This window comes from Salmo salar, chromosome 03, assembly GCF_965601325.2.
Source record: "Salmo salar chromosome 03, fSalSal1, whole genome shotgun sequence".
NCBI classification, from domain to species: Eukaryota; Metazoa; Chordata; class Actinopteri; order Salmoniformes; family Salmonidae; genus Salmo; species Salmo salar.
In genome coordinates this window covers 51,712,438-51,738,699 of record NC_138293.1, presented here as the reverse complement: position 1 = coordinate 51,738,699, position 26,262 = coordinate 51,712,438, and the positions used below count along the sequence as shown (strand labels likewise).

At 40.9% G+C, this 26,262-nt stretch overlaps 1 protein-coding gene across 1 annotated transcript in view; it reads right to left on the bottom strand.

Moving 5' to 3' along the window:
- xpo6 (exportin 6) overlaps positions 1-26,262 on the bottom strand; it is a 66,018-nt gene that overhangs the window by 30,247 nt on the left and 9,509 nt on the right. The window contains exons 5-12 of the mRNA XM_014192154.3: positions 19,116-19,275; positions 12,714-12,791; positions 11,895-12,408; positions 5,687-5,813; positions 5,338-5,447; positions 4,815-4,923; positions 4,538-4,630; positions 4,163-4,232 (exon numbers count right to left, since the gene is read on the bottom strand). Of these exons, the coding sequence (XP_014047629.1) occupies positions 4,163-4,232; positions 4,538-4,630; positions 4,815-4,923; positions 5,338-5,447; positions 5,687-5,813; positions 11,895-12,408; positions 12,714-12,791; positions 19,116-19,275 (1,261 nt within the window). The remainder of the gene's footprint in view (positions 1-4,162; positions 4,233-4,537; positions 4,631-4,814; positions 4,924-5,337; positions 5,448-5,686; positions 5,814-11,894; positions 12,409-12,713; positions 12,792-19,115; positions 19,276-26,262) is intronic.

The following is a 26,262-nucleotide window of genomic DNA, read 5'->3' as shown; positions in this document are numbered from 1 at the left end:
TTCAACGCAAGCCTATATTGCATGAGACTTTTAAAAACATTTTTCTTTTAATTATGAAGAGCTTGACATTAATTCATGATTTTTTTGTTGGTCTGTAACATGGACCAAATAGGTGACTGTAAATTGCATTGTGTTGTATGATACAAGACACCACTTTACAAAATAAAATGTATTATTATTATTACCATACAGAGAATTAGACAATGTAGGCTTCTCTTCTGCCTATTGGCTTATCTGCATATTCAAGCCTGTCAAAATACAACACCGCCCCTTTAATTAAGGCATAAGGTATTTACCTGACTGGCTTTTCAAAGACGGCTTGAAATGTAGCCTATACGTTTTGTGCTCTTGTTGGAAGCAGTAACCCCCGTTGTTGACCTATACTTATCTATGACTGGTGTAATAAAGATAATCTAACGTTTTACCTAATGATATATAAGGAGGGCATTTGCACAACATGTTTCACAACAGCACACAACAAAATTCCAGAGACATATTGAGCGACCAACTGATACCAATCACGACCACACCCAGAGACAGATGGCTGACTTAAGCCCTAGCCACACGAACTGACCACTGGTGTAAAGAACAACATTCCATGAATATCGCAAGGACCCAGACACGAATTACCAGAAATACACACACACACACACACTTAGGTGTGTTGGACTCCGAGGACAAAGGACACTGCCAAGGGCCAATGGGAAGTCGACACCACCTGGAGAATGGACCGTCCCTCCACTCATCGACCAGTCAGGAGAGCGGACCTACTAGACTCAACGTCAACACACTGTTATTTCATTGTATAAATTGGATGTATACTATGTTTCGGGGCTCTCTTCTGCTAGTTCCCTATGAGCTAAACGAAGGAGTCCGTGCACGCTTTGCCAAATATCTTTGTCTCATAATAAACTGCCTTACTATAAACTGAATCACCCGGTCCAGCGTCTTGACTTGTCTCCTTCTCAAATAACTAATCATCAACACTGGGCTAATAAATCGCTAACTAGCAAAGAATATAAACAAATGTGCACATGCACGGATCTGAAAAACGCATTCACTCGAGGGTGATTTAAAGTCTGTGGGCTACCCTCGCCAATAGAATTCTACTCCGCTGCGCTCTGGCTCTGCCTACAACAAAATCCCAGACTCAATCTTGCAAAGTTAGATATTTTTTGTTTGTTTGTTGCATTGAAAAGGGGCTGATATGTTGACTTGATCACAGAAAAAAACGTTGATTTATATTGTGCAAACGAATGGAGCGAACTCAGTGACGTTCAATCTCCTGCGTCTCTGCGCGGCATGGCCTAGAGGAAGTAAGAGGCTGCGCACGTGCGCAGTTTAGAGGGAACATTGATAACGAGCCCTTCCCAACAACGCAGAGTTAAACAAATGATAATTGAAAGAAAAATAGTAATACAATAAATAAAATACACAAGAATGGAGCCATATACAGGGAGTACCGGATCAATGTACAGGGGTACGATGTAATTGAGGTAGATACAGTACATTCAGAAAGTATTCAGACCTCTTGACTTTTTCGACATTTTGTTACGTTAGATTAATTCCAAAATGTATACAATTACTTGTTTCCCTCATAAATCTACACACAATATCCCATAATGAAAAAGTGACATGTTTGTAGATTTTCTTTGCAAATATATGAAAAATAAAAAACAGAAATATCTTATTTACATAAGTATTCAGACACTGCTATGAGACTCGAAATTGAGCTCAGATGTATCCTGTTTTCATTGATCATCCTTAAGATGTTTCTACAACGGAGTCCACCTGTGGTAAATTCAATTGATTGGACATGATTTGGAAAGGAAAACGGGGCGGCAGGTAGCCTAGTGGTTCGAGCATTGGGCCAGTAACCGAAAGGTTGCTGGATCAAAACCCCGAGCTGACAAGGTAAAAAATCTGTCGTTCTGCCCCTGAACAAGGCAGTTAGTTAATCCACTGTTCCCGGTAGGCCATCATTGAAAATAAGAATTTGTTCTTAACTGACTTGCCTAGTTAAATAAAAGGTAAGTAAAAAAAATAACCACCTGTGTATATAAGGTCCCACAGTGCATGTCAGAGCAAAAACAAGCCATGAGGTCGAAGCAATTGTCCGTGGAGCTCCGAGACAGGATTGTGTCGAGGCACAGATCTGGGGAAGGGTACCAAAAATGTCTGCAGCATTATTTAAAAAAAATATTTTTGTGGGTGATGCACACTGCCTGCCCTTAAGGCCACCAACACCAGGTGTCGCAGGAAGGCCAAGAAGATCATCAGGGACCCCAACCATGTCCTGTTCTCAACACTTCAATCACTCAGACGCGGGAGTGCAGGAGCATCATGGCAAAAACTGGAAGACTGGCCAATAGTTTCTACCCTCAGACCATCAGGCTGCTGAATAGCCACCACTACTAGTCAGCTACCTGCTCCTCCCTCCCCCGTGTTACACCCCCTATGTTACACCCCGTGTTACACCCTAAAACAATGGATATACAGTATGTTGCGCAAAGTTGGTAGAATCTTATTCAAAATGATTCACAGCTTTAATGGCTGCCAAAGGTGCTTCCACCAAGTATTAAAGGATAATTTAGCATTTTTTTTTATAACCAAATCTACATTTTTCATGTAAATGGCATGTTATAGAATGGTCCAGACACTTTTTTTTTTTTTTTTAGCAATTTCACTTATTTTTGAGAAGCTTACCGCAACCAGTGAACCACTTCATCTTCATTGTGCAGTTTGGGGCTCAAAGGCTCCAAAAACACCCAAATATGTCCTTTTAGAAACAAAAAAAGCCCTTAGTATAGTGAAGCAGGTCTTTACATGTTGTATACATGAAATTGTTGCATTCCAAACTTTATCCGCAACGTTATATTCCATTTAGTTGTGACACCTCTCTGTCCATTTTAGCAGCAGAGAGATGGAACAGCTGGATAGGCAAAACAGTCTGAGTCAAGTTCAGAATGAAACAATTTCATGTGTACAACATCTAAAGACCTGCACAGTATACTCAGAGCGTTTCCATTTATACAATGATGTAGTTGGGTGTTTTTGGAGCATTTTGTATGTTTTTTTGGAACCCCTGGGTCTAGACACTTCTTTTGTGACTTGACTTGTTTTTGAGAAACATACTCCAACCAGCGAATCACTTCCTCATCCTTGTTGTGTAGTAGCATACGAGGATGAGGAAGTCAAATAAAATAAATCACATGCTCGTAAACAGGTGTAACAGTGAAATGCTTATAGGCCCTTCCCAACAATGCAGAGAGGGGAAAAAAAGCCTTTGAGCCCCCCCATACTGCACTGGATGAGGAATTGATTCACTGGTTTGGGTAAGTTTCTCAAAAACAAGGGACATCTCAAAAAAAAGTCTGCACCCTTCTATGATATACCATTTACATTAAAAAAAAGAGATTTGGTTGTAGAAAAGCAAACTTCTCATTTAACGCTTTGTTTTTTATTAATTAGTAACATTTCTGTAATTTACTCACTTTTCAAATGTGGAGTTGGTTGTGTAGATATTTTATTTATTTATTTAATTTTAAGGCAGCAACATGATGACTGAAAGGGGCATGTAGACTTTCACTTCGCACTGTACCAGACACCTCCACCCACATCGACGGGGCTGCAGAGGAGACGGTCTGCAGTTTAAAGTTCCTCGATGGACCTAACATACTGTGTATTACTACTAAATGTACTACATACGATTTAGACCGTACTGTATAGTAAAAACAAAAGTAGTGGGCAAAAAATATCAACATACTAGGCTCACCCATTCTGAGAACGCATCATATAATATATAATAAGGGGTTCCCCAACTTTTTCACTTGGGGTGGCCCCCCTTCCAGCATTGGGTTACATCCCGTGCCCCCCCTGCACGCACATGCCTATTTTTATGGGCACAAGCACTGTTCATGACACAAACTGTTCACACCCCTCTTGTTAGTGGAGAGAATTTTGCACCTTTAAAGCTTATTTTCTGCAATTCTATACACTTCGCCATTTCTAATGTGTATTCATGTGATATTTGAGTGACAATTTTTTTTACAACATCTCTGGGCTAAAAGGCCTAAATAAAAAAAACGTACGCTGACATGGGCTAGTTGATCTGGACATTTCTGACAGCTAAAAATGGTCTCATGCAAAAATGTTCACTCACTTGTTCCTGAAGTGACGATGAACTGCTGCAAACCCAGGTACACATCCAAGTCCTCTTGAAGGACAGGGAACTGAGAGAGAGAGAGAGAAATGGTTCAGGATTCAGGGGTTTAAGAAATAGTTAACTCCAAAATCAATGTTTGTCAGGCGTTTTGTCTTGAAGACAACATCATGTTGTCATAAGCATATCACATTAAACTATTGCAGGGTGAAAAGTGATACATGAACCAGACAAAAAAGGCCTGCACATTCAATGTGCATAATACCACCTTTAAAATCAACAACATTTTATTAATTAGGCGCATTTCAGTGTGTTGACCTTTTTGGGGGATTTTCCAGGAATAAAAAAAATTGAAGAAACAAGGAGAACACTCACCAACGTGGCGAAGGCATGGGACGGCAGCAGCTCCATCACCTTGACAACAACCTCCAGACTCTGCCGCAAGTACCGTTGCCATTCAGTCTGTTGCTATGGTAAGCACAAAGAGTTTAACTATTTTTTAATAGAACTGTATCCTTTGATACACTGTTGTAATATATGTGATAATGGGGAAAACAAAATGTTCCTTTAACACACTAGGCAACAAAAGGTGCAGACAAATATAATTCTCAGCACAACTGACGAAAGCAGTGCGAGAAGTAAAGCCTCTTACATCATCATCCAGGGTCTCATCATCTAGCTCCTCTAACTGGGCCTGGTTATATCGGAACTGGATTCGGTTGAGAACCTCTCTTAATAGCAGCACCAAAGCATCCTTATACCTGTAGAACCGCACAAGAGGCCAGATTATCGGCCAATAGAAGAAGCAGCACCATACAAGAGGCTAGTAACTAACGACAGAACCATATTAAAAACATTAAAGCAACTCTGGCCCTCAAGAGTTACTGGGTGTGCAGGCTTTCATATAAGACCTTCAATAAGACAGACTCGGCTAATAATATCCCAGAATGAATACTATGATTAGTTGATTACTTGAATCAGGTGTATTGATCAAGTGACGTGCTGGGAGAAGTCTGCACAACCAGTAGCTCTCCAAGATCAAAGTTGGATAACCTTGCATTACAGACACAGATCCATAAATGTTTCACGCATCAGAATACATTATTGATAGTACATCCAAATTCCTTTCCTTTATATACAAGTAGAACCAGAGCAACAGTGAAATTGAGTTGTACCTGTTCAGCACACCGTCTCGGTCAGCCAGCCTACTTTTGATTTTAGTGGTTAAATAATCCAAGAAGATACTCCAGATGTCCAAACAGGCAAAATAGCCTTCGTGGGTGGGCTAGAACGATAGAGCAGAAGAGCAGTCATTTTCTCAACAGTCAAACTCTAGGTAATATTATTATGGAAGCCATCTTGGCAAGCTGCAGAGTTATCTTTTTCTCTAATCTTTCCCCAACTGCGGCATACAATACTGTAGTACGCACATACTTCCATAGGATATTTTTGTGTCAGCAGCCCCTGTGAGCAGCGTAAAGGCAAATGTAGAAACTAAACAAAATGGTTGAAAGGATGTGCTACCTGATTGAAAGTGTACTTGAAAAGCAGGGCTAAAAACTCCACCACAGGAAACTGAGCGTTGGACTCGATCCGCCGAAGGTGCACGCTGACGAACAGGCGCAGAAAGTCGGTGAACTTCTCTACATAACTGCAGACAGAGAGGGAGAGAGTGCCACATATCTTTGCATTAGAGTCAAACCGATATATTGGTTGACTGATATTGGCCTGTTTTGGGCTTTTACAGATGATACCTGCCTTTACAATGGATGGAGAAAAAGGTTTTGTATAATTTCAGACAGTAGTTTTGTGTACAACGTCAGATGTGCCTTTTTGTCCCTCAGACATGTGTACATTTTTCTAAAACACTAAATTTAAAACTGGATCACCTGCTCTAACGAAACCATGCTCAAAATGTTCATTTTTTTTTTTTTTACTTGTAGAGTATATGGTTTAACATTTAACATGAACTAAATCTAAAAACAGGTACTTGAGATATTCACATTAACATATTTAAATATATATAAATTAAGGTAAAGAAATTGTATCCTTTATCTCCCCTGCATTCTTAACCCTCTTGCTTCAGAGCATGCGTTTACTAGGCCTACATGACCGGAACGAGTGTGCAGATCTTGTAAGGATTCTGTGACTTACTCCCCTGGGAATCGGAAAGGACTGCAGATAGTATATTATGCGTGTAATGAGCCATACACTGACACGTCAAGTCCAAAACATAAGGTTTAAAAAAATACCAATGCAGTTTTCCAAGATCCCGTCTAGCCTCTAGTTTAATCAAGTTTATTTTTCAAATGATAGGATTTGAATGCTGATTCCATCTTTGTGGAGCTGTATTTCCTTAGGACCACATTATGTGCAGAAAACTGGTCCATGGCTGGAAAACTTGTCGGCAGACATATCGGAATTTGTGCATTTTTACATTTTATTAAATTTAGCATACGCTCTTATGCAGAGTGACTTAATGGCCGGCACAAGGCCACAGAGAATTTTCACCTAGTTGCCTCAGGGATTTGAAGCAGCAACCTTTCGGTTACTGGCCCAACCCTCTTAAGCACTAGGCTACCTGCCCCCATATTGGTCAGGCTCTACTTTGTATTGAGGTCTCAGGCTAATTTTCTGAACCAATAACCAAATCGTGAATGCATTGGCCAGCTACTTGATTTGATTCTAGGGGCTGAGGTATTCAAATTCTGCACTGAACAGAAATAGCAGACTTGAAGTGGACTGAAATAGGTGCCGGTACTCTTTATATCCTTTATACCTGTACATAGCCCATCTATAATTTAGCCCAAACAACTACCTCTTCCCCTACTGTATTTATTTATTTTGCTCCTATGCACCCCATTATTTCTATTTGCACTTTCTTCCACTGCAAATCTACCATTCCAGTGTTTTACTTGCTATATTGTATTTACTTCGCCACCATGGCCTTTTTTTACCTTTACCTCCCTTATCTCACCTCATTTGCTCACATCGTATATAGACTTATTTTTCTACTGTATTATTGACTGTGTTTGTTTTACTCCATGTGTAACTATTGTTGTATGTGTCGAACTGCTTTGCTTTATCCTGGCCAGGTCGCAATTGTAAATGAGAACTTGTTCTCAACTTGCCTACCTGGTTAAATAAATGTGAAATAAAAATAAATAAAAAAGATATCCAAGTCAAGCACTGAACACTCCTCTCAAAGCCTGTCCCCAGCCCCTTCTAAAAAGTCGACCTGTGCTTACAATCCAGGCAATCCGATGCACTTAATTGCAACAAGGAAGTATCTGACAAAGTATTTGATGCATCAGAAGATGTGTTAGCAGCACAAAAAGGCTCACTTCAATATAGATTACACTGGCTTAATTTCCTCAAAATATTAACTTTTGTCTAACAAACCATTTAAAAGACTATAGAGACACCTGGAAAAAAGCATCACATTTTTTAAATTGCTGTCTCCATGATACACATTGATGTCACCGTCAAAACACTATGCCAACAGAGAAACAGAATATTTTGTGAAAACGACACTGATGACCTGTTATATTTAAACAGTGAGTTACTATGTTATTATACTGAACCAAAGTATAAAACGCAACATGAATCAATTTGAAAGATTTTGCTGAGTTACAGTACTTAAGGAAATTATTCAATTGAAATACATTTATTAGGCCCTAATCTATGGATTTCACATGACTGGGCAGGGGCAAAGCCATGGGTGGGCCTAGGCGTACCCACTTGGGAGCCAGGCCCACAAAATGGGGAGCCAAGCCTAGCAAATCAGAATGGGTTTTTCCCCATAAAAGGGCTTTATTAGTCCGATGATCCCGCAGGTGAAAAAGCTCGATGTGGAGGTCCTGGGCCGGCGTGGTTACACGTGGTCCGCTGTTGTCAGGCCGGTTGGATGTACTGCCAAATTCAAAAGATTATCTTGAAAAAAGGCTAAAATGCTCATTAACGGATTTAAACAAATTGGTGCAAAAAAATTGAGAGAAATAAGCTTTTTGTGGGTATGGAACATTTCTGGGATCTTTTATTTCACCTCATGAAACATGGGACCAATACTTTACATGCGTTTATATTTCTATTTTTAGATTTTTTTAAGTGTAATTATGATGTAATTAAAGTACTTATCCAAATCAGAATAAATCGACTCCACCCCTAAAAGCAATGCCATTTGGTGTAGTCTGCTATTTAATATTTTAAAAATGATAATTGAATATTGCAGTTTGGCCATGGTCAAAGTATTCAGACCACCTGACTTTTCCACATTTTGTTAAGTTACAGCCTTATTGTAAAATTGATTAAATTATTTTATTTCCTCATGAAATCTACACACCCCATAATGACAAAGCAAAAACAGGTTTTAAAGAACATTTTGCTAATTTATAAAATATCAGAAATACCTTCTTTACATAAGTATTCAGACCCTTTGCTATGAGACTCGAAATTGAGCTCAGGTGCATCCTGTTTCCATTGATCATCCTTGAGATGTTTCTACAACTTGACTGGTAAATTCATTTGATTGGACATGATTTGGAAAGGCACACCTGTCTATATAAGGTCCCACAGTTGACAGTGCATGTCAGAGCAAAAACCAAGTCATGAGGTCAAAATAATTGTCTGTAGAGTTCAGAGACAGGATAGTGTCGAGGCAAAAATCTGGGGAAGGGTACCAAAAAACGGCTGCAGCATTCAAGGTCCCCACGAACACTGTGCCTTCGAATCCGATGGTCACTCTGACAGAGCTCCAGAGTTCCTCTGTGGAGATGGGAGAACCTTCCAGAAGGACAACAATCGCTGCAGCACTCCACCAATCAGGCCTTTATGGTAAGAGTGGCCAGACGGAAGCCACTGCTCAGTAAAAGGCACCTGACAGCCCGTTTGTAGTTTGCCAAAAGGCACCTAGGAACCTCTGACCATCAGAAACAAGATTCTCTGGTCCAATGAAACCAAGATTGAACTATTTGGCCTGAATGCCAAGCGTCACGTCTGGAAGACACCTAGCACCATCCCTACGGTGAAGCATGGTGGTGGCAGCATCATTCTGTGGGGATGTTTTTCAGCGGCAGGGACTGGGAAACTAGTCAGGATCGAGGGAATGATGAACGGAGCAAAGTACAAAGATCCTTGATGAAAACCTGCCCAAGAGCTCAGACTGCAGCAAAGGTTCATCTTCCAACAAGACAATGACCCTAAGCACACAGCCAAGACAACGCTGGAGTGACTTCGGGACCAGTCTCTGAATGTCCTTGAGTGGCCCAGCCAGAGCACAGACTTGAACCCAATCTAATATCTCTGGAGAGACCTGAAAATAGCTGTGCAGCAATGTTCCCCATCCAACCTGACAGAGCTTGAGAAGATCTGTAGAGAAGAATGGGAAAAACTCCCCAAATACAGCAAGTGTTTATTGCACTGTCTGTACTGAAGCTGCAACAAAGTTTCATATTTCTGACTGAAAAGTTGTTACTGAAATCCCTAATTTGTTTAGGAAAAACCTTCCCGATTCCCTCAACCCTCGCTCTCTTCACGTGCATCGCAGGCGATCAATTACATCAATAAATTATAACTAACTCTGTACACAGTAATGTCGACAGCAAATTGGATGCGGAGGACGTGAAAAATACATTTGAAACGGGCAAATGTTCACTGGTTGCTCAGGGGAAGTCAGATCTGTGGAAGACATTTGACTTTGTTGTGGAACCTACTAAAGATCAAGAAAAAGGAGGGTATAGGAGCAAGCGTTGCATGAGTATTGTGTGCCGAACAGTTGTTGTTAGATTACAATATTTAAAAAACAATTCTGACCATTTGGAACATTACAAACATTAAATAAGTGTACCAGAGAGTCTGTGCAAAAAAATTATATATAACAAACGAGTTGCATGCATTCGTGAATTGTTGTTTATTTATCGTTTTGGCTAATTATTCAAAGCTCCCTTAGTTATTTAATTTTAAAACTAAAATGCTTGATTGCATTTCAAAACATGAATATCCCGTATTCTGTGTGATGGCATGAACGAATGAACGATACAGTAACCTATATATTGAAATATAGGCCTAAGTAAGTTACGGTATTAAGACTAAACAGAACTCCCTCTTAGGCCTTCAGCTCGATTGTGGTTATACAAGGCTAAAGAGTAGCCTACTAATGATAACGACATTACTTATTATTATAATGACGATCATAATAATAATTGTAATAATAACAAGGAGAGCAAGAAAAATGAGGGTATAGGAGTGAGAGCTGTGTGCATACTATGTGTGACAAACAGGTGCTGTTAGATTACAATATTTTTCTGCCTGTTTGGAACAGTGTAAACGCTAAATAAATAAGTAATACTAGTTTGTTCTAACGAGAGAAAAAAACTAAAGATTTTAATTACAGCATAGATTAAAAACAGCTAAATCTGTGAAATTGCTTTATCCGACATATTGCGGTTGCATGAGGCAACCATATACAATTTCAGTATCACACGTCTTAAGAGTGATGGACTGTGCCATCCCCGTGGCCTCCACAACGAATCAGACAGGTGTTCTGTTCACCATGAAAGAAAGAAAAAAACATTGCGACTGCTCAACTTAAGAAATTTCGGTCTACCAACAGCCTATCGAACAAACAATCAACCAGTTGACTAAATGGGGTCTGCCCTAATCAATACACCCAGTTACGACAAAAGATAAATGAGTTCTTCTTAACTCAGTTGCCAGAAAGGAAGGAAACTGATCAGGGATTTTACCATGAGGCAAATGGCGACTTTAAAACAGTTATAGTTTAATGGCTGTGATAGGAGAAAGCTGAGGATGGATCAACAACATTGTAGTTACATTACTCCACAATACTAACCTAATTGACAGAGTGAAATTAAGGAAGCCTGTATAGGATAAAAATATTTCAAAACATGCATCCAAGGCACTTAACCTCTTAAGTAATACTGAAAAAAAGTGGCAAAGCAATTAACATTTTGTCCTGAGTACCTACCACTCTCCATATTTTCAAGCATAGTGGTGGCTGCATCACGTTATGGGTATGCTTGTAATTGTTAAGGACTGGGGAGTTTTTCAGGATAAAAAGAAATGGAATGGAGTTAAGCACACGAAAAGAAAACGTGGTTCAGTCTGCTTTCCACCAGACACTGGAAGATTAATTCAACTTTTAGAAGGATAATAACCTAAAACACAAGGCCAAATCTACATTAGAGTTGTTTACCAAGAAGAAAGTGAATGTTCCTGAGTGGCCGAGTTACAGTTTTGACTTAAATCTGCTTGAAAATCTACGGCAAGACCTGAAAATGGTTGTCTAGCAATGATTAACAACCAATTTGACAGAGCTTGAAGAACGTTGAAAATAATAAATGGGCAAATGTTGCACAATTCAGGTGTGGAAAGCTCTTAGAGACTTACCCAGAAAGACTCACAACTGTAATCACTGCCAAATGTGATGCTAACATGTATGGACTCAGGGGTTAAATCATTTTTTATTTTTTAAATCTATATATCTATATCTATATATATTATATTTCTCATATATTTTTTTTTACAAATGTTAGAATTTTTCTTCCACTTTGACAGTGTATTTTGTGTTGAACATAAAAATAATTAAAAAAAGACAAATCCATATTAATCCTACCTTGTAACAACAACATGTGGAAAAAGTAAAAGGGTGTGAATACTTTCTGAAGGCACTGTCTACTGTATGTGTTCTATTTAATGCCATGTGTGGGCCTACCTCTCGTCCAGCTCCTGCAGCCGGCTCTTGACGGTGTGCGCGTTGTTCTCCCTTGTCAGCCTCTGTAGCAGGAAGAAGGTCTGCTGAAACATCCTCAGTAGGTACTCCTCAAAGTCAAGGGGCACACAGTTCTTGGACACCAGCTCATTGATGCACGTCATGGCCAGCACTCCCAGCCGCGACCTGTCCACCTGCCCGCCGCCGCCCGTCTCATGCCCGGGCCGACCTCCGCCATTGGCAGGGGGAGCATGCTCGCCATTGGACGAGCACGATGAGTAGATGGAAGGGGGAGTCTTGGGCTTGACCCGCAGGTCACAGCCAAAACGGGCAAAGTGGAAGATAGAGGCGAGAAGGGAAGGGGTGATGCTGGTAGAAAGGGGGATCCAGCTGAATAGATGGGCCAGACACTCTAGAGCTAGGGAGCACAACTGTTGACTGTCATCGTCCAGTGCTGGGATGGGCTGGGATAGCAGCTTGGAGTACTGGGTGCCCTGCAATAGACTGCCCAGCAACTCTGCTTAAAGGGAGGGGGGACAAGGACAAATGAGAGGCCGGGTTAACAATCTCTCCCAGTCCCACTATCATATTCACACACACACACACATTGTCATACAACCTTCACAAAACACACTTAGCACAGTTGTCTCCTCTCCTCCCCCATTGTTCACTCCCCCTTGTAAATCTAAGATGACTGGGTGGGTGAAAACAGTAACATAACCTACTTACAGCCAGTCTATACAATCTAAATCAGATACGTAAAGGGTGTGAACAACTTCCTGGAATGAAATGTTCCCCCTGATTTATAGCCAAAATTCTCACCGCTTTCTCCTGAGGTGGGAGAGGGAGGGGGGGTGGCAGCCGTAACACTGTGCTTATCCCAAATCGTCTCCAGGATACCTGCAGGGTAGAAATGTTGAGAAGTGTTATTATGGATGTGCGCAGATGTGGGGAGAAAGAGAGGGGGGTAGTAAAGATCACAGGTTGGTGGCAACCTAATTGGGGAGAACGGGCTCATAGTAATGACTAGAGCGGAATGATATCAAATACAGTATGTAATGGGGAATTGATATAGACTAACAATCAAACGTAAACAATTCACACAATGAAGTTAAGAAACAATGAATGTGCATAAATTGGTGGGAGAGAGGGCATTCTGGAGAGAGAAGTGCATTGTGCATCTGGGCGCTGCATGGTCAATCTGACGTCTGCATTAGCCATGCAGCATTTACAGTGATACGGTCTCTGCAGAAGTCAAGGCATTCATACTTCTTGCGCTTCACGGAGCACTGCAGAGCTGTTGTCAAGGAAGTTGCACAGACATGTGACAAAAAAATTGAATAATGTGGCCCTGAACAAAGGGGGGGACAAAATCAAAAGTAAGTCAGTATCCGGTGCGGCCACCAGCTGCATTAAGTACTGCAGTCCATCTCCTCCTCATGTACTACACCAGATTTGCCAGTTCTTGCTGTGAGATGTTGCCCCACTCTTCCACCAAGGCACCTGCAAGTTCCCGGACATTTCTGGGGGAATGGCTCCAGCCCTCACCCTCCGATCCAACAGGTCCCAGACGTGCTCAATGGGATTGAGATCCGGGCTCTTTGCTGGCCATGGCAGAACACTGACATTCCTGTCTTGCAGGAAATCCAGCACAGAATGAGCAGTATGGCTGGTCGCATTGTCATGCTGGAGGGTCATGTCAGGATGAGCCTGCATGAAGGGTACCACATGAGGGAGGAGGACGTCATCCCTGTAACGCACAGCGTGGAGATTGCCTGCAATGACAACAAGCTCAATCCGACGATGCTGTGACACACCGCCCAAGACCATGACGGATCCTCCACCTCCAAATCGATCCTGCTCCAGAGTATAGCCCTCGGTGTAACACTCATTCCTTCGACGATAAATGTGAATCCGACCATCACTCCCGGTGAGCACTTTTTGCCAGTCCTGTCTGGTCCAGCGACGGTGGGTTTGTGCCCATAGTTACACAGGCCTTCAAGTCCTCAGTCCAGCCTCTCTCAGCCTATTGCGGACAGTCTGAGCACTGATGGAGGAATTGTGCGTTCCTGGTGTAACTCGGGCAGTTGTTGTTGCCATCCTGTACCTGTCCCGCAGGTGTGATGTTCGGATGTACCGATCCCGTGCAGATGTTGTTACACGTGGTCTTCCACTGCGAGGACGATCAGCTGTCCGTCCTGTCTCCCTGTAGGCGTCTTACAGTACGGACATTGCAATTTATTGCCCTGGCCACATCTGCAGTCCTCATGCCTCCTTGTAGCATGCCTAAGGTACGTTCACACAGATGAGCAGGGACCCTGGGCATCTTTATTTTGGTGTTTTTCAGAGTCAGGACACTGAAGATGCCTTTCTACTACGTTTTCATAACTGTGACCTTAATTGCCTACCGTCTGTAAGCGTCTTAACGACCATTCCACAAGTGCATGTTCATTAATTGTTTATGGTTCATTGAACAAGCATGGGAAACAGTGTTTAAACCCTTTACGATGAAGATCTGTTAAGTTATTTGAATTTCTACTAATTATCTGTGAAAGACAGGGGCCTGAAAAAGGGAAGTTTCTTTTTTTAATGAGTTTATATTAGGGATGCACGATATCGGAATCGGCCGATATTAGCTAAAAGTGCCTGACCGGGTGATGTGTTGTGAAGCAAGCTATAATAAGGATTAGGCACAATAGTGGAATTTGCGGTTCACCTTCAAAATAAAAGTACCTCTTTGAAAGTGATGCAGAAGGTTACAATTGGTGGAATCATGCCATATTAAGACTAGATCATTTTAAACAAGGTTGGAATGTGAAGCAATGAAATGGGGTATCAGTCTACTCGGTGACACCCACAGAAAACAACTGAAGAGTTTATGCAAATATTAGCGATTGTAGCGCTTATCGGGGGACTGTGTGACATCACCTCCCCAGTCAGCCTATTGTGTGTATTGACATTCATATTGCACTGTACAGCTTTACCTAAGGAATGGGGATCAATGAAATGGGGTAAAAGTCTACTCAATACATATTTTCCCTCCTCAGTTAGACTCCAAAACATCCACGCAGTATTGTTTTTTCTCGGGAAGTGTTCAATACATAGGTTGACAATAAATGTGGCTTAACAAACAGTTGTTTCAGAGTCTCGCAATTAGAGCTACGACGCTATTGTTCTCTGGGTGTCACTGAGTAGACTGAAAACCCATGTCATTGATCCACAATCCATAGGTAAGGCTGTACAGTGAAATAAGTATGCCTCAAATGCAATTCTAAAGTATAATAAATCAGTGTGATTTCAAATTGTCAAATAAACAAATTAGTCTTTTGTTGATTTTATATAACATTCCAACCTTGTTTAGCATGATATATTCAATTATGGCATAATTCTACCATTTGTATTAATTTGCATCACCGTCAATGACTTTTATTTTGAAGGCTAACCGCAAAGTCTACTATTGTGGCTACTTCTTATTGTGGCTAGCTTCACATAGATGGTCCGACCACCATTAATTAAAATAGAACTGTCTTTTAAATTAGGGTTATTTTAGATGACACCTAGCTATATAGTTAGCTAACGATAGCTACTGAAACAGATGTCGTTTTGCTATGTTTCTGGGTAAGAACATTGTTTGCATCCATGAGCTAGCTAGCTTTTTTTATGACCAGCACTGTAGGTGCGCCAGACAACTTTACCAGCATCATATCATAGCACATATCGATGAATCGTTGTGACATATGAAGTATGAGTGACAGTGTAATTACTACGTAAAACATTTATGAACGCATTCAATTACTATGTGACGTGCAGTCATTTCAGGTCCTGATTGGTCAACAAGCTTATTTGACACGGTAAATAGTGTTACAGTGAGGGAAAAAAGTATTTGATCCCCTGCTGATTTTGTACGTTTGCCCACTGACAAAGAAATGATCAGTCTATAATTTTACTGGTAGGTTTATTTGAACAGTGAGAGACAGTAACAACCAAAAAATCCATAAAAATCCATAAAAACGCATGTCAAAAATGTTATAAATTGATTTGCATTTAATGATGGTTGCATAATAAAGTCACTTAGGTCCCCCGTTTTGCCCATTCGAATGTTCAATCAAACAGTAACAATGCCTCGATGCCTGTCTGCCTGTTTTATATAGCAAGCCATAGCCATGTGACACACTCTGTAGGAGCGATCCATTTGGTTCTGGTTTATAAAATGCCACACTTTTCCCGTGCTATGAAAGAAGAAGAAAGGTCTCTGATTAGGCTTACTCTGTCCCTACGCCCTAAGGAAGGCATTGTTCAGAACTGTGTCTTGCTAACAGTGATTGAGTTATATTATTAGCCTAAATTATGGCTATGCAATATGCTCAAATTAGGAATCGTAGCCTATATTACATTAGTCTGCAAATGCGATTATAGATGCACGTAATGTTTAATATAAAGGTGCAATTTTATGGTGAAAAAAATAGCTCCGGATGTCAGCATTTGACGTTTTACTGTTCCACAAGTAAATGAATGAATTTATGATCAGTTTTAGTACTGGTTGACATTGTATATGCCTTTCCACAGACCTTTGCATTTTATATTGTGCTGATAACTAAATGTCTGGAGTCATGTGTTTGTTTTTGCTATTCTCTAAATAGCATTAGAGGTTTTTTGTTTTGTTTTATTGTGTAGAAATGCAGTTGATGAGCTTCAACTTCCCCACAACCCACTTTGCCATACCATTTCATGCCAACAATCTACACAAAATACATGGGTGAGAAATAAAAAATAAAAAAACACTAATATATCTTGATTAGATAAGTATTCAACTTCCTGGGTCAATGTTAGGATAACCTTTAGCAGCGTTTCCAGCTGTGAGTCTTTCTGGATAAGTCTAAGAGCTTTCCACACCTGGATTGTGCAACATTTGCCCATTATTCTTTTGAAAATTCTTCAAGCTCTGTCAAATTGGTTGTTAATCATTGCTAGACAACCATTTTCAGGTCTTGCCGCAGATTTAATTCAAAATTAACTCGGCCACTCAGGAACTTTCGCGGTCTTCTTGGTAAGCAACTCCAGTGTAGATTTGGCCTTGTGTTTTAGGTTATTATCCTGATGAAAGGTGAATTCATCTTCCAGTGTCTGGTGGAAAGCAGACAACCAGGCTTTCTACTAGGATTTAGTCTGTACTTAGATCCATTCCGTTTCTTTTATGTTCTGAAAAACTCTGCATAACATGATGCAGCCACCACTATGCATGAAAATTATGTAGAGTCATACTCAGTAATGTGTTGTATTAGATTTTCCACAAACATAAAATGTATTCAGGACAAAAAGTAAATTACTTTGCCACATTTTTTGTAGTGTTACTGTTGCAAACAGGATGCATGTTTTGGAATATTTTTATTCTAGATAGGCTTCCTTCTTTCACTCTGTCAATTAGGTTAATATTGTGAAGTAACTAATGTTGTTGATCCATCCTCAGTTTTCTCCCATTACAACCTTTAAACTCTGTAACTGTTTTAAAGTCACCATTGCTCTTATGGTGAAATCCATTAGTGGTTTCTTTCCTCTCCAGCAACTGAGTTATGCATCTTTGTAGTGACTGGGTGTATTTATACACCATCCAAAGTAGAATAAATAACTTCACCATGCTCAAAGGGATATTCAATGCCTGCTTTGTTTTTTTGCCCATCTACCAATAGATGCCCTACTTTGCGAGGCATTGGAAAACCTCCCTGGTCTTATTATGTGACTTGTTAAACACATTTTTACTCCTAAACTTATTTAGGCTTGCCATAACAAAAGGTGTTGAATAATTAGACTGAAGACATTTAAGCTTTTCATTTTTAATGAATAAAAAAAAAAATGTTTTATTGAAAACATAATCCCACTTTGACATGAAACAAATCGTAATGGGGTATCGTGCCAGTGACAAAAAAAATGATATATATTTAATCTATTTTAAATTCAGGCTGTAACAAAATGTGGAAAAAGTAAAGGTGCGTGAATAGTTTCTGAAGGCACTGTAACTGGAAGCATGCTATTGATAGAACCAAAGGATTCTGTATTGGCACACATCACATCAAGCAAGGAGCATTTGAAATGCACGGCACTGTGAAGAAAAAAAAAAAGTAGTTCTAAATGCCATGGGAACTGACTGAGGTGTCAACACTTGTTAATGATAGCCAGCAAGAACTCATCTTCCTCTTGGACAAATGTGTTCAGTCAGCACTAGGGCTGTGGCGGTCACGAAATTTCGTCTGCTGGTGATTGTCAAGCAAATAACTGTCGGTCTCATGGTAATTGACCGTTAATTAACAATCATTGAGCATCTCCTGGCTTCCACACATAGCCCTCAAGCCCCTGCTGCAGACTTTTGGAACATCTACTTTTTAAAAAGTCGAATAAATCCATGTAATATATCCTACACCTTCACAATAAATCCATCATTTATTTTAGACAGGTCTAAAGATGTATGGTATGAAGAAAATTTTGTATTTTTCAGAAGAAATTAATAGCATACTCTGAGTTATCCTTATGTTAGGTGCTGATGTGGCTATGCCAAATGGCTGTGGGCTACATTTGTTTATTTAGCAGACAACATTTCCTTATAATTCCGTGGCATTATGTTACATTATTTTATAGTCTGATGAATACAATTGAACAAAGCTGAATAAAATATAAATATTTTCTCCAAACGATTTGAGTGACAGGCGGCTATTCTGTGTAGAGCGGTTAACAAAGAAATAGGTACTCCTATATGCTTAATTTTGAGTTATTAATGTAACTTTAGTTCTACAAATGTTGGGCAATATGTTTCGATTTTTAAATACATTGTAAGGCTGCATGACGAGACTGATGATTTTTTTTTATGTCGCTTGAAAGGCATGAGCTCTGCTTTGTTTTTTTGTGCAGGCAATACACACTCCAATAGTCTCTCATTCACAATTTGACAAGCACTTGATAATTTCACGGCGGCATCCCCTTTGTGGCCATAATTCACCCCCCAAAAAAATCCATGTGCTGCGTAAGTTTTACAGAGCAAGCCAGACTGCTTTAGCCATGGCACTTCCTACTCAATTTTGGCTGACTAACGTAAGTGCAGCTTAGTTGAATTTCTCCGTTTTTGCCATCCAAGCAGTGCCAAAGTGGATGAACACTGCAAACCGCTCCGCTTGGGTAACGGCCAGTGTTTCACCTCCCAACTTCACATTGTAATGAATGGGCGAAGTTGCTCACCTGTCAGTAATCCCAGCACTGTGGGGACCTGCTCCAGCAACAGTTTGCGCAGCTCGTCTTTCCGTGCAACGCTCAAATCCTCCCGTGGGCACGCCAGCTCCTCGGATGTGGTCTTGAGCAAAACCAGTCCCAGAAAGGCCATGGTAGGAGACTGGATCAGCTGCAATAACACACACAGAACACACACATCAATTTGTGATAACATCACAGCAAAAGTGCATTCCGTAGCCTTTTCATTTGGGCTCCCGAGTGGGACAGCGGTCTAAGGCACTGCATCTCAGTGCTAGAGGCGTCACTACAGACCCTGGTTCGATTCCAGGCTGTAACACAACCGGTCGTGATTTGGAGTCCCATAGGACGGAGCACAATTGGCCCAGCGTCGTTAGGGTTTGGCCGGGGTAGGCCGTCATTGTAAATAAGAATTTGTTCTTAACTGACTTGCCTAGTTAAATAAAGGTTAAAAAATAACAATTATCCTAAAGTAGTAGAATTATGAATTATACACACGATCACAGAAAAAACTAAACGCGCACACACACACACCAACATTATTTGAATCAAACCAATCAGTGCACCTGTCCAGAGACAAAGAAGTGGTGGCCTCACTTTTGAAAAAAAATAAGCAACTAAATGTACATCAATCTGATTGTGACTGTCACTTGGAAAATCTTTTATTTTTTAAATGGCATACCTCAATACTGTACCTTGTGTATGTTAATTTATTGTGTTACTGTTAGTATGTCTAAATTGTACTTACGTTTGCATGCATTTGCTAAACCGCCCAATAAATATACTTATTGAAGAGCAATATACTGTACACAAGTCAGTTAGGACATCTACTTTAGGCATGACAAGTAATTTCTCCAACAATTGTTTTCAGACAGATTATTTCGCTTATAATTCACTGTATCACAATTCCAGTGGGTCAGAAGTTTACATACACTTAGTTGACTGCGCCTGTAAACAGCTTGGAAAATTCTAGAAAACGATGTCATGGCAAAGCAAATAGTCTGGGTAGCCATTTGATCTTTGACCTAGACTTGGCGCTCCGGTAACCGCTTGCCGTGCGGTAGCAGAGAGAACAGTCTATGACTAGGGTGGCTGGAGTCTGAACATTTTTAGGGCCTTCCTCTGACACCGCCTGGTATAGAGGTCCTGGATGGCAGGAAGCTTGGCCCTGGTGATGTACTGGGCTGTACACACTACCCTCTGTAGTGCCTTGCGGTTGGAGGCTGAGCAGTTGCCATACCAGGCAGTGAATCAACCAGTCAGGATGCTCTCGATGGTGCCGCTGTAGAAGTGTTTGAGGATCTGAGGACCCATGCCAAATCTTTTCAGTCTCCTGAGGGGAATAGGTTTTGTCGTGGCCTCTTCACGACTTTCTTGGTGTGCTTGGACCATGTCAGTTTGTTGGTGATGTGGACACCAAGGAACTTGACGCTCTCAACCTGCTCCACTACAGCCCCATCGATGAGAATGGGGGTGTGCTCGGTCCTCCGTTACCTGTAGTCCACAATCATCGCCTTTGTCTTGATCATGTTGAGGGAGAGGTTGTTGTCCTGGCACCACACGGCCAGGTCTCTGACTTCCTCCCTATAGGCGGTCTCGTTGTTGTCGGTAATCAGGCCTATCACTGTTGTGTCATCTGCAAACTTAATGGTGTTGGAGTCATGCCTGGCCGTGCAGTCATGAGTGAACAGGGAGTACAGGAGGGGACTCAGCACGCACCCCTTAGGAGCCCCGTGTTGAGGATCAGCGTGGCAGATGTGTAGTTAAATACCCTTACCACCTGGAGGAGGCCAGGAAGTCCAAGATCCAGTTGCAGATGGAGGTGTTTAGTCCCAGGGTCCTTAGCTTACTGATGAGCTTTGAGGGCACTATGGTGTTGAACGCTGAGCTGTAGTCAATGAATAGCATTCTCACAAAGATGTTCCTTTTGTCCAGGTGGGAAAGGGCAGCTAAAGGGTTCACAAACTTTCTCAGCACTGTACTGCAACTGTACATAGTGTTTATATAGGACTGGATGATGACATGGGGATGATAACCTATATTAAAGGCTTCCAATGGCCAAAGCAAATGTTTAAGGCCCAGAGCGGTCAAAATTCAGTTTTTCCTGTGTTTTAGATATTGTACAACAGTTGATGAAACTAACACTGTAAAAGTGTGAAAAATATATAGAATTGTTATTTCCTGACAGTTGCTGGTTGAAAATACAATCTTCACAGGACCTTCTAAATCAGCAGGCTTTGCATGGGTGGAGTTTCGGTCATGAAATTCTGTCAGCCGGTGATTGTCAAGCAAATAACTGTCGGTCTCACGTTAATTGACTGTTCATGAACAAACATTTTACATCTCCTGGCTTCCACACACAGCCTACAAGCCCCTGATGCAGACTTGTGGAACGTCTACATTTTAAAAAGTCTAATAAATCCATGCAATATAGCCTACCGGTCTAAAGAAGCACAATATGAAGAAAATGTTGTAATTTTCAGAAGAAATTAATAGCATACTCAGAGGTGTCCTTATATTAGGTGCTAATGTGGCTATGCCAAATGGCTGGGGGCTACATTCGTTTATTTAGCAGACAAGATTTGCTTAGAATTCCGTGGCATTATTGTACAGTATGAAGAATATAATTGAACAAAGCTGAATAAAATAGAAAGGATATTTTCTCCAAACAATGTGGAGTGCGCACATGCCGCTATTCTGTGTTGAGCAGTTAAAGAAATAGGTCTTCCTATATGCTTAATTTAAGAGTTATTAATGTAACTTTAGTTCACAAATGTTGGGCTATACGTTTTGATTTTTAATACATTGTAAGGCTGCATGACGAGACTGATAATTTCAAAAAAGTTGCTTGAAAGGCATGAGCTCTGCTTAGATTTTTTGCGCAGGCTGTACACACCATCTGTCTCTCATTCACAATTTGACAAGCACTTGACAATGTCTCGAATTTCACTGTGGCATCCCCTGTGTGGCCGTAATGCAACTTAAATTATAATAAAAAATAATTAAATCGATGCCTTTTGCGGCCAGTGGCTGTTGTGCCCTTGGCCCGGATTACTGCATTGTGCCTTCCTGCGTGCTGCGCGCTCCAAAGCACCTCTCACTCACATGGCTCTCCATCACGTGATCAGGTTTTTCTCACAGGCTACAAGCAGTGGTGGAAAAAGTACCCAATTGTGATACTTGAGTAAAAGTATAGATACCTTAATAGAAAGTTATTGAAGTAAAAAGTTAGTCACCCGGTAAAATACTTCTATAGTAAAAGTCTAAAAGTCTCGAGTGGTGCAGTGGTCTAAGGAACTGCATCACAGTGCTAGCTGTGCCACTAGAGATTCTGGGTTCGAGTCCAGGCGTGTCAAGAAGCAGCACGGTTGGGTTGTGTTTCGGAAGACGCACGGCTCTCGACCTTCGCCTCTCCCGAGTCCGCACGGGAGTTGCAGCGATGAGAGAAGACTAACTAGCAATTGGATAACACAAAATTGGGGAGAAAACAGGGTTACATTTTTTTTTTTTTAAGTAAAAGTATTTGCTTCTAAATATACTTAAGTATCAAAAGTACATGTCATTTCTAAAATATACTTACATATCAAAAGTATCAAATTCCATATATTATGCAATGCGGAAGGCGGCATAAAAAAAAAAAATGTACAGATATCCAGGGGCACAATTCAACAATGAAGCATTTGTGTTTAGTGAGTCCACCAGATCAGAGACACTAGGGATGACCACATACTCTCTTGATAAGTGCGTGAATTGGACCATTTTCCTGTCCTGCTAAGCATAAAAATGTAACGAGTACTTTTGGGTGTCAGGGAAACTGTATGGAGTAAAAAGTACATTATATTCTTTAGGAATGTAGTGAAGTAAAAGTAGTCCACATTTTTTGTTGTTGTAAAGTATAGATACCCCCAGAAAATTATTTTAACTTAAGTGAAGACAGACACATTGACGCCGCAACTGCGTGCGTCCTTATCCGAGGTGCATATTGAAGATATTGGAAGAACTGTCCAGATTTACTTTGTCAGCCAACAAGCAGCAAACGCACTAGCCTACGTCAATCTACTATCCCACATAGTACAAAAGTCGACCTATTCTATTCTGTGCGAGAAATAAATATTCCAAACAGTCGTCTCGGATGATAGAGCCAAATTAATACAAAAAACTTTTTTACGCAATGTGGCTGACGCAACAGATCAGAACTTTTATCTTAAAACATTGCTAAACGTGTAGGCTATTTCTTCACATTATAAGAGCAGCAATGTGCACATGGCAGTAGGCTATAAGCGCAAATGTTCCATTAGCGGGAAAACACCATTATCAAAAGTGACTGCAAATGTGACTATGCATGTAATGCTTTTATTATAAAGGAACATTTTTTTATTATAAAAAGGTGCATTTTTAATGGTGAAACTTATCTTCCCCAAACTTGAAACTCACACACTGCTTATGCATGTCAGTTAGGCTCTACACCACTTGTAAAGCAGATTCATGTGCTTAATTTGTCCACTTCAGTTGTGATATAAACCCTATCAAAACATATAGGCCAATGGGCTAGGCTAAATGAGGTGTGCGACTATGATTCAAAAAAGTCAACAAAAAAAAAAGCATTGTTTCTTACCTTATGCTGGGCATCATTCACAAGTGCTAATATTGTCACCCATCAGACTATTCTTGATTTAATCTGGTCTTTAAATATAATATTTAGTATATGTGAGAAATTTGTTTTGATTTAGAATGGACCTATCATGCACCTGTCTCGAAACAGGGGCAGCGGGAAAAAATACATTGTACATACAATACGTTGTCTATGCACTTAAATAGCGAATGGAGGACGCTTTTCCCGTGGTTCATTTTCATGCCAGCCAGGTAGGCTATACTCATGTAGTAAAGATAAGCAAAGTGTTTAATATTAGGAAAGTTGATGAATAAATAAATAAATAAATAAATATAGTAGGCCTAGCCTATAGAAAGCTGATTGGATCCTCCTATTTTTAATAGAGGCCATCACTCTGTTTTCCCCCGCAATTGCATAGCTTATAGAAATGTTGCGCAACATGAGCTCTCATGAAGTGTTTGATTAGATTTTCAATTGCATTGATCCCAGAGTGATTAAAGGGACAATAGAGTGCTGAGTACCAGGCAGTTAGCAAGTTTGGTAGGCTGCTAATGACTATCAGCATCAGAGCTTGGAGAAGCCTAATTACCGTGACTAAGTGGTCACGTGAAATATGACTGCCTTTATGACTCGTGACCGCCGGCGTGTTTGTTGCAGCTCGTTCCAGTCGCTAGCTGCAGCGAACTAAAAAGACGAGTGACCTAGGAATGTGTGCGCTTTGGGGACCTTTAACAGAATGTGAGTTAGTTTGGCAGGTGGGGTGAAAGCGGAGCTATTACAATAGAGGAAACCAAGTCTAGATTTAACTTTAGCCTGCAGCTTTGATATGTTCTGAGAGAAGGACAGTATACCGTCCAGCCATACTCCCAAGTACTTGTATGATGTGACTACCTCAAGCTCTAAACCCTCACGAGGTAGTAATCACACTGGTGGGGAAGAGGGGCATTCTTCTTACCAAACCACATGACCTTTGTTTTGGAGGTGTTCAGAAGAAGGTTAAGGGCAGAGGAAGTGTGTTGGACACTAAGAAAGCTTTGTTGTAAAGCGTTTAACACAAAATCCAGGGAGGGGCCAGTTGAGTATAAGACTATCATCTGCATATAAATGGATGAGAGAGCTTCCTACTGCTTGAGCTATGTTGTTGATATAAATTGCGAATAGTGTGGGGCCTAGGATTGAGCCTTGGGGTACTCCCCTGGTGACAGGCAGTGGCTGAGACAGCAGATTTTCTGACTTTATACACTGTACTCTTTGAGGTAGTTAGCAAACCAGGACAAAGACCCCTCAGAGACACCAATACTACTTAGCCGGCCCATAAGAATGGAACGGTCTACTGTATCAAAAGCTTTGGCCAAGTCAATAAAAATAACAGCACAACATTGCTTAGAATCAATGGCAATGGTGACATCATTGAGGACTTTTAAGGTTGCAGTGACACATCCATAACCTGAGCGGAAACCAGATTGCATACCATAGTATGACCATCTGACCCAGATGTTTTATTTGGGTCAAGTTTAAGGAGCTCCTTTAGCACCTCGGAATCAGTGACTGCCTGCAGGGAGAAACTTTGTAGCGGGGGAAAAAGAGGGAGGAGCATCGGGGCTTGTCGCATTAGAAGGGGTGGGAGATGAGGAAATGTTGGACAGGGAAAGAGGCATGGCTGAGTCAAATAGGAATCCTGACTTAATGAAGTGGTGATTAAAGAGCTCAGCCATGTACTTCTCGTCAATAACAACCACATCATTAACGTTAAGGGACATGGGCAGCTGTGAGGAGGAAGGTTTATTCTCCAGGTCTTTAACCGTTTCCCAGAACTTCTTAGGGTTCGACCCACAGAGAGAGAACCGCTCCTTAAAGTAACTAACTTTGGCCTTCCGGATAGCCTGAGTGCACATATTTCTCATTTACCTGAACAAGAGCCAGTCAGCCTGAGTATACGTGTTGATATGCAACATTCCGATGAAGGCCATTGCCGGCCTAAACATCGTGATTTTAATATTTAGATAAATAAAGTATGAAGTTGTTAATTGTGACCAAGAGTTCCCCCTATTCCAGGGGTCACAATTACATTCAGCCATGGGGCGTTTCTTTTCTTGAGCGGATGGTCGGGGGGCCGGAACATAAATAATTTGTACACTGCAAATTGACCGCATGAGGCCCAAATGGATACACTGAGAGCACAAAACTTTAAGAACATCTGCTCTTTCCATGACAGACTGACCAGGTGAATCCAGGTGAAAGCTATGATCCCTTATTGATGTCACTTGTTAAATCTACTTCAAATCAGTGTAGGTGAAGGGGAGGAGACAGGTTGAAGAAGGATTTTTAAGCCTTGAGACATGGATTGTGTATGTGTGCCATTCAGAGGGTGAATGGTCAAGACAAAAAAGTTTTAAATGCCTTTGAACAGGGTATGGTAGTAGGTGCAAGGCGCACCGATTTGTGTAAAGATCTGCGATGCTGCTGGGTTTTTCACACAACAGTTTATCAAGAATAGTCCACCACCCAAAGAACATCCAGCCAACT